This window comes from Schistocerca americana, chromosome 2, assembly GCF_021461395.2.
Source record: "Schistocerca americana isolate TAMUIC-IGC-003095 chromosome 2, iqSchAmer2.1, whole genome shotgun sequence".
Lineage (NCBI taxonomy): Eukaryota > Metazoa > Arthropoda > Insecta > Orthoptera > Acrididae > Schistocerca > Schistocerca americana.
Genome location: NC_060120.1, coordinates 206,237,280 through 206,248,758, shown reverse-complemented (window position 1 = coordinate 206,248,758; position 11,479 = coordinate 206,237,280). Strand labels below are relative to the sequence as shown.

General features: G+C 42.6%; 1 protein-coding gene across 1 annotated transcript; it reads left to right on the top strand.

Annotated features, from left to right (window-relative positions):
* Nucleotides 1–580: 580 nt before the first annotated feature.
* Nucleotides 581–7,662, top strand: LOC124593884. Its single transcript, XM_047132230.1, has 3 exons — nt 581–733; nt 5,183–5,403; nt 7,659–7,662. Exons 1-3 carry the CDS (start codon nt 581–583, stop codon nt 7,660–7,662), a joined length of 378 nt encoding a protein of 125 aa, XP_046988186.1.
* Nucleotides 7,663–11,479: the final 3,817 nt, after the last annotated feature.

Genomic DNA, 11,479 nt, shown 5'->3' with positions numbered 1-11,479 from the left:
ACAGAAGTTTTATTTTACGAAAAGCTCGTGTTATTTGATGTTATTAATATATACAAAGTGTCCATCAAACGGTTCTAGTAAGAAATTCAGGAATGAAATAGAAGGAGTGGGTCACCAATAAACCCCTTAGGATCTTCTTAAACTGAACTTTACTACTAGATAAAGTCGTTATGGCTGCTGGAAATATACTGTTAATGTGTGCTTCTGAGTAATGGACACCTTTCTGGACCGGAGTAGGTGACCTTAAATTTTTGTAAAGATACTTAAAAATTGTTCCCATGGAGCGAACTGTTGGTTTGAAAAATGAGGTATATTATTTACGATAAATTTCATTAACGCGTAAATAGCTGGGAAGCAGTAGTCAGTTTCCTTCGGCCTCGTTTAAAAGCCTCTTCCAGAAACTGACTAGTATTCCGTCTCTAACGGCAAACGGTTAACGTCCACCTTCCCATTAAACTGTATCCGATGTGGAGGGGGATTTCTCTAAAAACTTTTTTCTTCCAGGCATCAGCATCTTGTTCCTGGCTGTGATCGGTACAGACTTCTAACCAGCTTGGAAGAACAAGAAGTCTACACCAGCATGGATAAGCCGGACTTGTACAACCTCGGGTGTGCTCCCCTCACGCTGCTGGCCGCCAAACAGGTTGACGAGCTGTGGCCGGTCCTCACGTGGCCGAGGCAGCCGCTGCCGGTGCTCGACATTGGCTGCGGGCCCGGTGACGTCGCCAGTAAGGTGGGTTCTTCACTTCCAGTCACGTTACTACTCCATCAGAGCAATCGACGACTAAGCAACTCCGATGTATTCTGAAAAGTACCGTCGCTCTTGGCTATCTAGGACCACCGAGAAAAGGAGGTACACAGAGTGTTCATTTCAACAGAAGACACTGTAGTATCTTGAAACTACATTTCGGACCAAAAAAAGTTCAAATTCCAATTTGCTTGCTCGGAGGGGGACACTCAATGATATCAAACTCAACCCGCCACCCAACCCCGTGCGTGGCTGGTATGGGCAACTTTGAAATCTTCAATGGGAACCCCCGTTTTTTATTGTAGATTACGATTCTACGGCCAAATCTGTATACTTTTGTCTGAAGCGTTTCCTTCCTTTCGCCACAGATGACGCTGTAATCAGAGGAACAGAAATGGGTACCCCATCGTAATTTATGACATGATACTCAGTGGCCCTTGAAAGGCATTGGGACCGCACCTCCATGCTGTGAAGTTGGGCCAGGCCAGTATTTCGTAACTTTTAATTGCAACCCCATTCGCTTCGTCGTATTCCTCCGACACATTGAACAGGGGAGTACTTGACGCGGCACTGTGGCCATGGCTCGCGACGAACTCTACTCTCCCTTTCCATTTCGAGTAAGTGTTCAAACGCAGTATCACCATCTCCAGTACACTTAATGATCCACTTTCCAAATGACCGTACACAGGACAGAAGCATAGATGCGGGAATAGCAGCATCGCCGTTTCCGATGCTGTCGCCCATATCTTCACGGCCTGTTGGCTCTTGCTGCTGCACTTCATCTTTTACATATCCCCAAAGGAAGAAATCCAGTGACATCAAATCCGGCGACCTAGCAGAACAATTAACAGGGCCACTTCTCCAGATCCACCGACTAGTGTAAACACGATTTAATAGCTCCGGTGCTCCAATTGCATAATGCCCCGGGAACTGTCATGCTGAAACCACATACGTTGTCGAACGTCGGGGACAACGTCTTACAGTTGTACCGGTAGTTCCTGTTTGTGCCCCTTCTACGTGCCGTCGATAAGATACGGACTAATGAGTTTGTTTCCTACGACGCCACAAGATATGTTAACCGACCAAGGACGCTGATGGTCAACTTGTTGTAACCAGTGGGGATTGTCTTCACTCCAGTAATGCATATTACCCCCGTTAAGGCAACCATGGTTTGTGAATGTAGACTCACTGAAAAATAGTTTCTCGGCAGATAACATGGGGGTCGATTGCATTTGTTGACGTGTCCATTTACAAACCACTACCCGGTTATGGAAATCGGCGCCATGCAATTCTTGATGCAGCGATTTGTGGTGTGGATAATCCTTAAGACGAAGCAATATTGTACATTACTACGTACGAACATATTCGAATCGCGGTGTAATTGCTTATCCGTGGGCTGTGGTGCACTGCCACTGTTACAGCTACTTCACTATCTTCTCCTTCAACAACAATTTGATATGCCAGACTACCAGTAAATGGTAGCTTTAATTCGCCGCTGCACATATTGAGTAAATGAGATAATGTCACTGTCCATCCCGCTCACAGGTAACTCCAGCAGCAACAAGGGCTTTACATTTATCACACCCATTCATGAATTTTAGTAAAGAAAGCTATACATAACGTCCTACGTACGACAATAGATTTTAGACTTGCTGTAGGATTTCTATTCTACTTGCATAATCCTTGTTCATCTCCTGATTTACAGTACTACCTGGTACACAACAGGTGCACCAAATTTCTGGCACCTATAATAATTAACAAGAAAAGGATAGTTGCTAGTCACCATATAGCGGAGATAGTGAGTTGCAGACAGCCACAACAAAAAGACTGTCAGAAAGTGAGCTTTCGGCTAACAAGGCCTTCGTCGAAAATAGACAACGCGAACACACACACACACACACACACACGCACACTGGCAACCGCAACTCACACACACGTGATCATAATCACCGACTATTTTCTTTGAAGGCCCTGTTGGCCGAAAGCTCATTTTCTGACAGTCTTTTTGTTGTGCCTATCTTCGATTCGGCACCTCCACTATACAGTGAGTATCAACTATCTTCTTCACAGTAATGTTACTTTCTATCTTGAATTTTACATTGTGTAATATCTAACAGATCGATATATCCTTTTGGAAAGCAAGAAAAAACACGATGCTCACGATTAAGCATGGACTATTTATGCAAGGTGTTAAAAATTATCCCATAATTTGAGAGGCGATGCCAACGGCCTTGTCGCAGTGGTAACACCGGTTCCCCTCAGATCACAGAAGTTAAGCGCTTTCGGGCTGTGGTAACACTTGGATGGGTGACCATCCCATCTGCCGAGCGCTGTTGGCAAGCGGGGTGCAATCAGCCCTCGTGAGGCTAAGTGAGGAGCTACTTGATTGAGGAGTAGCGGCGCCGGTCTCGTAAACCGACTTACGGCCGGGAGAGCGGTGTGCTGACCACGTGCCCCTCCATATCCTCATTCAGTGACGCCTGTGGGCTGACGATGACACGGCGGCCGGTCGGTACCTTTGGGCCTTCCAAGGCCTGTGCGGACGGAGTTTTTTTTTGAGAGGCGATAGTGTGGTCCAAAATAAGACAAAAATATCCAGTAAACATGGCTCTTAAAACGTATATATTAAGAGCTGTGACCATTTGTTCAGTATTAGAAATTTGTTTCACACGAGCCTATATGAACAAATGCTCATAGCACTTACGGTATACATTTAAGTGCGCATGTATATTGGACTGTTTTCTTGTTTTAGTCCATACTGCCACCTTTCAATGTACGGTACAATTTTTTTAACATCCAGTATAACGAAACATTGGCCTGTGCGTTTAGGTCTCGCGCTGTGAGGGTTCCATACAAACTTCATCATTTATATAGACAGTTCATCCATATCGGAAATCGAGAATCTCTACAACTTATCAACTTGTTATCAGCAATGATACTGACAAAATATTGGTCCCAGGAAATGCAAGGCGTTCGAAAATGTTTTAATTTGAAGTCTGAAGTCGGATTTCAAATAACAAAAAGATATTTTTTCGTGTGATACAGTTACAAATTTACATAAACTGTGAAATCTTGCTTCATGCCAAAATTCATGATTCTAGGTGAACGGGAAGTAACTATAGTTTTGATGAGTGAGCTTTCGAGTGTCAAAATATGTCATAAATGGCCGTACCTCGTGATTTCACTGTCTTGGAAGCTTCACTTTCTTACTCCGTCAAGGGACAGTAGATATTAGCATGTGGCATAAATTTGAGCTTGATACGTTTACTCGTTCCTGATAAAATGGGTTTTTGACAATTGTAGAGACAGATGGACTGAGAATAAAGTAATGCAGCAGGGGTTCGTTTTTACCGACTGAAGTAAGGAACCTTAAAAAGAAACGAACTGTAAGTACATTGTGTTTTCATCAGTTTATGAGCAATGTTCTGACACAAGGACACACAAATCTGGAAACGAATCCAGCTCCAATAAAGCTCAAACGCAGCCGATGTTCCTCACACCAGCGTTGAACGCTTGCTGAAGACGTGGACCCGACAAGCACACCCGACGTATACAGGAGCCGGCCACAACCCATGGAGTTTCCACGATACCGGCGGGTTTTCAAACAGACACGGGTTAATGATGCGCCGCCTGAACTACCTTCCAGTTGACGCAGGCTCTACAGGGTGGTCATAAACAGTCTGAGAAGCTTGTAGGGGTGTTGCGGGGTAGGTTGTACTGAGAAATAATTGTTGAGAACAAAATTCATACGTTGCGGCAAGTCCGATTTAATTAGCAATAGAAGCACTTGCACGGGCAAAAGTGCGGTAATGCACAGACACCTGTTAGTCCGTGAATTACCACTTCTAAAAATGCACATCACCAGTTAAAATGTGCCTTTTCCGGAAGTTATAAATTGAAGCTAGGTGAGCCGAACCTACGTTTGTGTTGTCTGAGGAAATGAACGAAGAACACGTCTGGCAACAGCTTCCCCGGTACGCTGCTTGAATTCACGCGTTCAACTACTTGTCTAGCTAACTTCAATAATAACAAAATCAGAAACGATTAATAATTATTTCCCAGTGTAACCTACCCTGCAACATCCTTACAAGCTTTTCAGGCCGTTCCCGACCGCCCTGTACAGGCTTTAGCTGGCCCGGTGAGCTATGTTCCGCGGACAGCGCGGCGAGCCACCCCCCATGTACCAGACCACGACACACGGACTGGACTATCTGTAATCTGCACCGTGCTCTCCATTCGACAACTGTGGCCTCTTTCATCACCCTCCTCTTCTCACAATATTCGACATGTCTGGAAATTGCACAGCACGGTTGTATCAATGATCTGCAATACCTGAGGATCGCTTTGTCTCTTCAGAGAAACTGAAGCACTGATTATTTTACATGCTGCGTAGCTTAGAAGAGCAAATCAGAAAGTATATTTTTGTACTAGCAGGTTTTAGCCCCGCGGCTGTCACCGGGTACGAAGCTGGTGGTCTGCGACATCAGCACAAAGATGCTGGAGTTCTGCAGGCAGCACAACGCGCTGCCAGGCACCATCACGTACGAGCAGCTGGACGTGGTTCAGCCCGACCTGGTGAACTCCGCCGTGTGGCAGTACGCGCCCTTCGGCAAGGTGTTCTGTTTGCTGCTGCTGCATTGGGTGCCCGACAACAGGTGTGTGCTCAGTTTGTCGCCCTATCCCATACCGTACAACAGCTGGCCTGCCTTATTTCTCCGATTGTAATGCAAGGGGGTTACACTTGATCACTCCAGCTATGGATTGCTGTTGTGGTACTTCCACGAGTAAGAAATACCATAACAATCAGTCATACATTTTCCCCAATAATATTTTAAGTTTATCGATATGTATATCTTATGGTACGGACAAAACTAGATTATGTAAGGCTTGTTGTCAGACTGGCAGAAGAATGTGTTATGTATTAAAACGAAGTCACAGACACCATGCAACTACGAGGGCACGTCAAAGGGTAAGGAACACTGTTTAAAATAGAAATAAACTATTTTATATTCAGGCCAACCTCAGCTTTTGAAAGGCATGACGTTAGGCAGAAGTCCGCTAACAGTTGGTTAAATTGATTTTCATTGAAGCACAATGGGTTTCTCTGCCTAAAGCCTCATCGTCAGGTGCAACATACGCGGTAAAAAGCAAAGTACAGCGTCACCATATAATGTGGATGTTAAAATTAGTAAAGGAATGTCAAAAATATAGTCACAACTTAAAAAGATTGCAGGCATACCGGTCGCTCCTAGTAAGGATTTACTATTCAGTGAATTTCGTCATATGGCGTACCTTCATTTCTTAAAATTTGCCTGCATCAAAAAAGACGAAAGAAAATATTTTATAGTGAGTGGACGCTAAAAGTTTTTAAAAAAGGGACGGTTTAGCGTTAAAAAATTGTCACTACTATCATGATTAGTCACGACACTACGCAGATTACTGTGTGGAAAGTGTCAGGTGACAGTGTCTTACCAGTGTGACAGAAAGGCAGGTCGGTGTAGGATAAAGCAAAAGCGCCCTGCATGACCGACAAGGAGAGACTAGCTGGCTGCCGGAACGGAAGCTATCCATGTGGACCGAGGCCCACAAGAAAGACAGGCCGCGGCGCGTGCGTCACGAATGTAGGCGTGCGCTCGCTCGCTCGCTCAACTCAGCAGACGAAAACTACGTTTATACGTCTGTTAACTGGTAACTAAATGTGTACGTACAAACGAGAATTGCATCTTTTGCTGGAATCCGCTGTTATGGATTATTACTGTTATTAGTCCTACAATGATAGGAAGTCCACTATGGCTGTACTGGGGTACAATGAAATTAAAATCATGCCAAAATGATCATCAGTTGCATAAGGAACCACTTCTTGTATGAAATGAGGACTGTTGAGCAGAAGAGACTAAATGCGATACACATTTATATCAAGTATTAGTCTTAAATTACATTTTGTTGTAGTACTGTTCATCAGTAGGACTACATAATAGCAAATTCCAGTAGAAGATGCAATTCTCATTAGTGTGTTCACACCAAGCTGCAAGTTAACAGGTCTAGGAACGCATTTTGTCTGCTGAGCTGAGCGAGCGAACGAGTTCAGGCCTACCTTCGTGACGTACGCGCTGCGGCCTGTCTTTCTCGTGGGCCTCGATGTGGACGGTGTGACGTCATGTACTCATCACTAGGAGCGCTGGGTCGATGCCTTTACACACGAGAATAATACAGAATTTTATTACGTTCTAAAACTAAATCATACAAACAATCAAAATTAGACAGAATGATGTGGTGCTTTAATTTCAATTGGTTATTCAACGTGAATTGTGCGTTTTCGTTTACTCTCTCTAACATATTCAAAATGTGGCCTTTTTCTTTCTTATGGAATATTTTTAAATTTTCTGAAGGGCTTGTGATGCTGTGTCCCTCTTCGCTAAGTGCGCTGTCAATTTAACTCGTGGGTTATTTAAGATAAGGTGTTCCTGAAATCTTATTTGAAATGACCTACCGGTTTGTCCTATATATTTCTTACGGCAATCATTGCATGTAAAACAGTATACACCAGCTTCATTATATTTGTTTACCAAAGTTTTTTGCCTGGGTTTACTGCTTGTATCCGAAAATGTAAAACACGCTGAAATAATGTTTTACATCTCGTATGACTGTATTTTTTCGCGTACTGCAGCCAGATATGGTATTCTAAAAGAAATAGAGCGTTCCTTTGCCTTCTCGGGTGGTGTTTTGCTTTGCCCTTCACCGAGCTGGCCTAACTCACACCGGAAAGACACTGCCACCTTATACTTTCCACATAGTAACTTGCGTACTGCCGCGACGTGTTAGAAGTGACGATATTTTATTGCCAATCCAGCCCCTTTTTGAAAACTTTTAGCGTCCGCTCATTAAAAAATGTTTTCTTTTCTCTTTTTAGATGAAGACAAATTTTAAAGGATGTAGCACACCTCTGGTCTCCCGTTAGAACCGACATTTTTTTTACCAGGAGAGGACATGGCACATGTTCGACAAGTCAACTGGAAGAAAAATAAAAGTTGCAAAGGCATACTGTTTACTGAATATGTTCCTTCTCGATATGCATAAAAAACCACGGAAGTTCATGATTCGCTACAGGTTGTTCTGCAAGGCATCTTTGAACGAGAGACTACGGGGAGAGTAATACAGATTTAGAAGCTGTAAAACTACTTTGGAGAAATGAACCCCTCTGCTCTCTACGAGACATGAAAAAAATCTCATTCACGCTTTCAACGGAAAAAGAAGGAAAGGACAATATAGATGGGTACAGGGGAGAAGCTGCTGGTTTCATTAAAAACAAAACGGCATATCCCATTGTGGCTTCTCCCCCACCTCCCCCCGCCGTCCACAGTATCGGCATCTATTCGAGCATTGTGATATAGCAGAAGAAAATCAAGACAACATGGTCGTTATGAAATAATATTAGGAAAGTTGTTGGACGCGAAAACGTATCCCTTTCATCGTGCCAGAATGAGAATTTCAAAGAAATCACAATGGGATGCAGTGATAGTAAAAAAAATGCCGTCGATAGCGCCTTAGCTGCAAAATTAAGCAGAAGGGTCCTTCCCTGTCCCTAAGAGTCCGTTAGAAGAACATGTCGCTTTAATACCGGGCTATGGACAACAATGGTATATTCGTAAGATAAATTTAAAAACTCTTTCATTAATCGGTTGGAGGATAGACATCTTAAATTTTTAGAAAAACTGTTCTTTGCCCCTAAAAGGTAGTAATTTTACAATTAGTCTATAATTTAATGCAACATTTGAAGCCACAGAAACAAAAAAGCTGTAGTCAGTAATTTTTTAATGGAATTAATGAAGTGCAATTCTGAATTTTCACCAAGGTGTGGTCAATCTGCTGGTTTTCAAATAGCACAAGATATCAACAGAGAGCAAGGAATGATTACATTGAAGACCTATAACGACACTGAATTTACCGTTACATGTAATTTCATTTTTGTGCTCACATTTACAATGTTATCGTTCTCATAACGTGTTCGGCGTTGTGAACAGCAAGTTCAAGCCTGTTAATTTAACTTCGTTTGCATAATGTGAAATTAAAATCACCTTATTTTGTGTGGGTTTTTAGTATTATTGTTGTACATTTTCATCACAAAATAGTTTTGTTGTAATTCGTTCATTTGATTCTTACAAAAAACCAGAAAGTCTTATGTGTCCTCCACTGGGGCAACGCCTCCTAAGACATTAATATTTTCACAGGCGCGCTGTCCAGAACATTCACAAGCTGTTGGTGCCTGGAGGAGAGGCTGTCTTCAGCATAATAGCTAACATGGTGTTTTACACAGCGTTTGAAGAAATGGCGAAAGACTCGCGTTGGGCGCGGTACATGCAGCTAACCCTTAGGTCTACCCCATATTTTCCTAAATCTTAGAAATACTTGGGAAATTATGTTTAATAATTCTAAAAATGCCCTACCTCAGGAGAAGTCAACTTGTTTAGCCTGCCACCCACTTTCGTTTCTGTGTTAGTTGTAAAATTTTCTAACCGTCCACCGATTACACAGTAAATATGATTTATGAAGTAGGGATAAGTTTACTTTAGAAAATTTATAAAGCTGAGCTACATCAAGTTAAAACATACAATAGTCAGTCCCTTATTGTCAAAATTTTTCTTTAAAGCATAATAAAAGTTTCAAAATCCCTACCGGCTACCACCCACCACGAAAGCTGAAACGCCCACTTGTGGGTGGGAGGGACCATGTTGACCACCACTGCATTCTGCCTTTTCCTCAAACGAAACTAAAGTTACTAGGCAGGGAGAATTTTCTTTTATAAATCTGAGGACTGTCGTACCCATTACGATTGACTTTAAGATTCTCAGAGTTGTTCAGCGTTCTCGAGTACTCGACGTTTCGACCCCCTGCTGCGATCATCAACAGGAGTCTTCTAGTGTCCCATGGTTAATGCACAGGGCTAATCATAGGGCAGAGAGAGGCATCCGAGCACTCAGTCTTCCCGTATTTCATGTACGATAAGAACCGGAAGATGCGGTATTACCGGCCAAGCTGATAACAATAAATTATACTGCACTATCCCTTGGAATATGGCTGAACTGGAATGCAATCACATTACTGTCTATGGCTCTACGTTGTCTAGTTGTCTGATTGCATCAGCCGGATCTTATTCAATTGATAATTCACATGAACGCAGTTCCCTCGAGCTGTACAAACAAATAAGGTACAATAAATTTTTTGGCCAGTGCAAAGAGTTTGCAATAAATTTAAAAAATTTATTTCAACAGATTCCATAAACACTTTTCCTGGTGCCTTTTGTCCGCCTCAACTGGTATTTAAAGCAAAATCGTGCACCAGATGTGCTTAAAAGGAAATGTGAAAGTCCATAGATCGTCTCGTGTACCTCCATACAACGTAGGTAACAACTTGTGAGCGCTGATGCGCCAGGTAAGTCACTGTTCGACAGATACGAGGGCTTGTAGAAAAGCAATGCCTCCGACTTTTTACTTCTGTTCTCTATACTGGTAGAGGTACTAAAGGTCTGGCTTATTTCTCAGTCGACTGACGTAAGATGGTTTCGAATTGTAGCGTGTAAAATAGCGGTATGTACCGCAACTATGTCGGTGCGTAAGAAACAATGCGTTGTAATGGAGTGTCTAACCGCAGACAACGTGCATCCAATTGAAATTCATAGAAAAATGAAAGCTGTGTGTGGTGATGATTGTATCGACATCACTAATATCCGACGCTGGGGTGTTCGTGCTCTTAATGAAGGGAGTAAAAATCGTCGAAGGAGACCAAGAGATGAATACAGTAAGTAGATTCAGAACCATGTAGTCTGCAGTATTTATTTGGGTATGAAGAGACTTGCACAGTATAGAATAGCATGGAGAGCTGCATCAAACCAGTCTTCGGACAGAACGCCACAATAACAACAACCTAATTGTGAGTGACAGAGCACAATCTCTTTCCAAAAACAGCTTAGAAGACTTCGCTTTAATAGCGATGAAGCAGTGTAATTAGAGGTAAGGTTTTGGTTCCGTCAGAAAGTCAAATATTCTACAATGGCTGATCAACACACCGGCCTCTAGTTGGGGGAATGTCTTCGTCACCAAGGTGACTGCGTTGAGAAATAAGTCTATAGACATGAAAAATAATGAAGTAGATATTAATAAAGCTTGTTTAATTTAAAATGTTTTGCGAGTTTTCGTATTAAAAAAGTTCGGAGTCATTCAAGTTCAGCACATCCTCGCAAATACGATTCTCGACTGAACTCAAGCCACAAACCTAGCGGGTATCCCGCGACCAGTGATCAGTATTGAGGAATATGACAGGAACGATCATTCGAAGCAACAATGCCCAGTAAACATTGACTGTAAAATTCATGCTTAATGAGCCTTGAGCACCTGTTCATCATCGATACTGTGAAACCAATCGCACATCGACAGCGACCATATACTCTGCAACTTACGCAGAATCGTCACTGGAGAGTGGGACAAACTGGACCAGGGCTGGCTTGATAATCTCATCGAAGATACATAAGCGAAGGTTTAAAGTCTGAACATATTAACGTTGGCCCAGGAATGCTGTGAAAAACCTCCAGTGGGAAGCAGAGGATTTTGTCCTTACACAAATGTCTGTGTGTTTGATTTGGTGATCTGAACACATCCCAAATGAAAACAATCGCATGATTGAAGCCAATTTTTGTTTTCTGTCCAGTGAATTTCCAAATAAAAGGGCGATGCACAA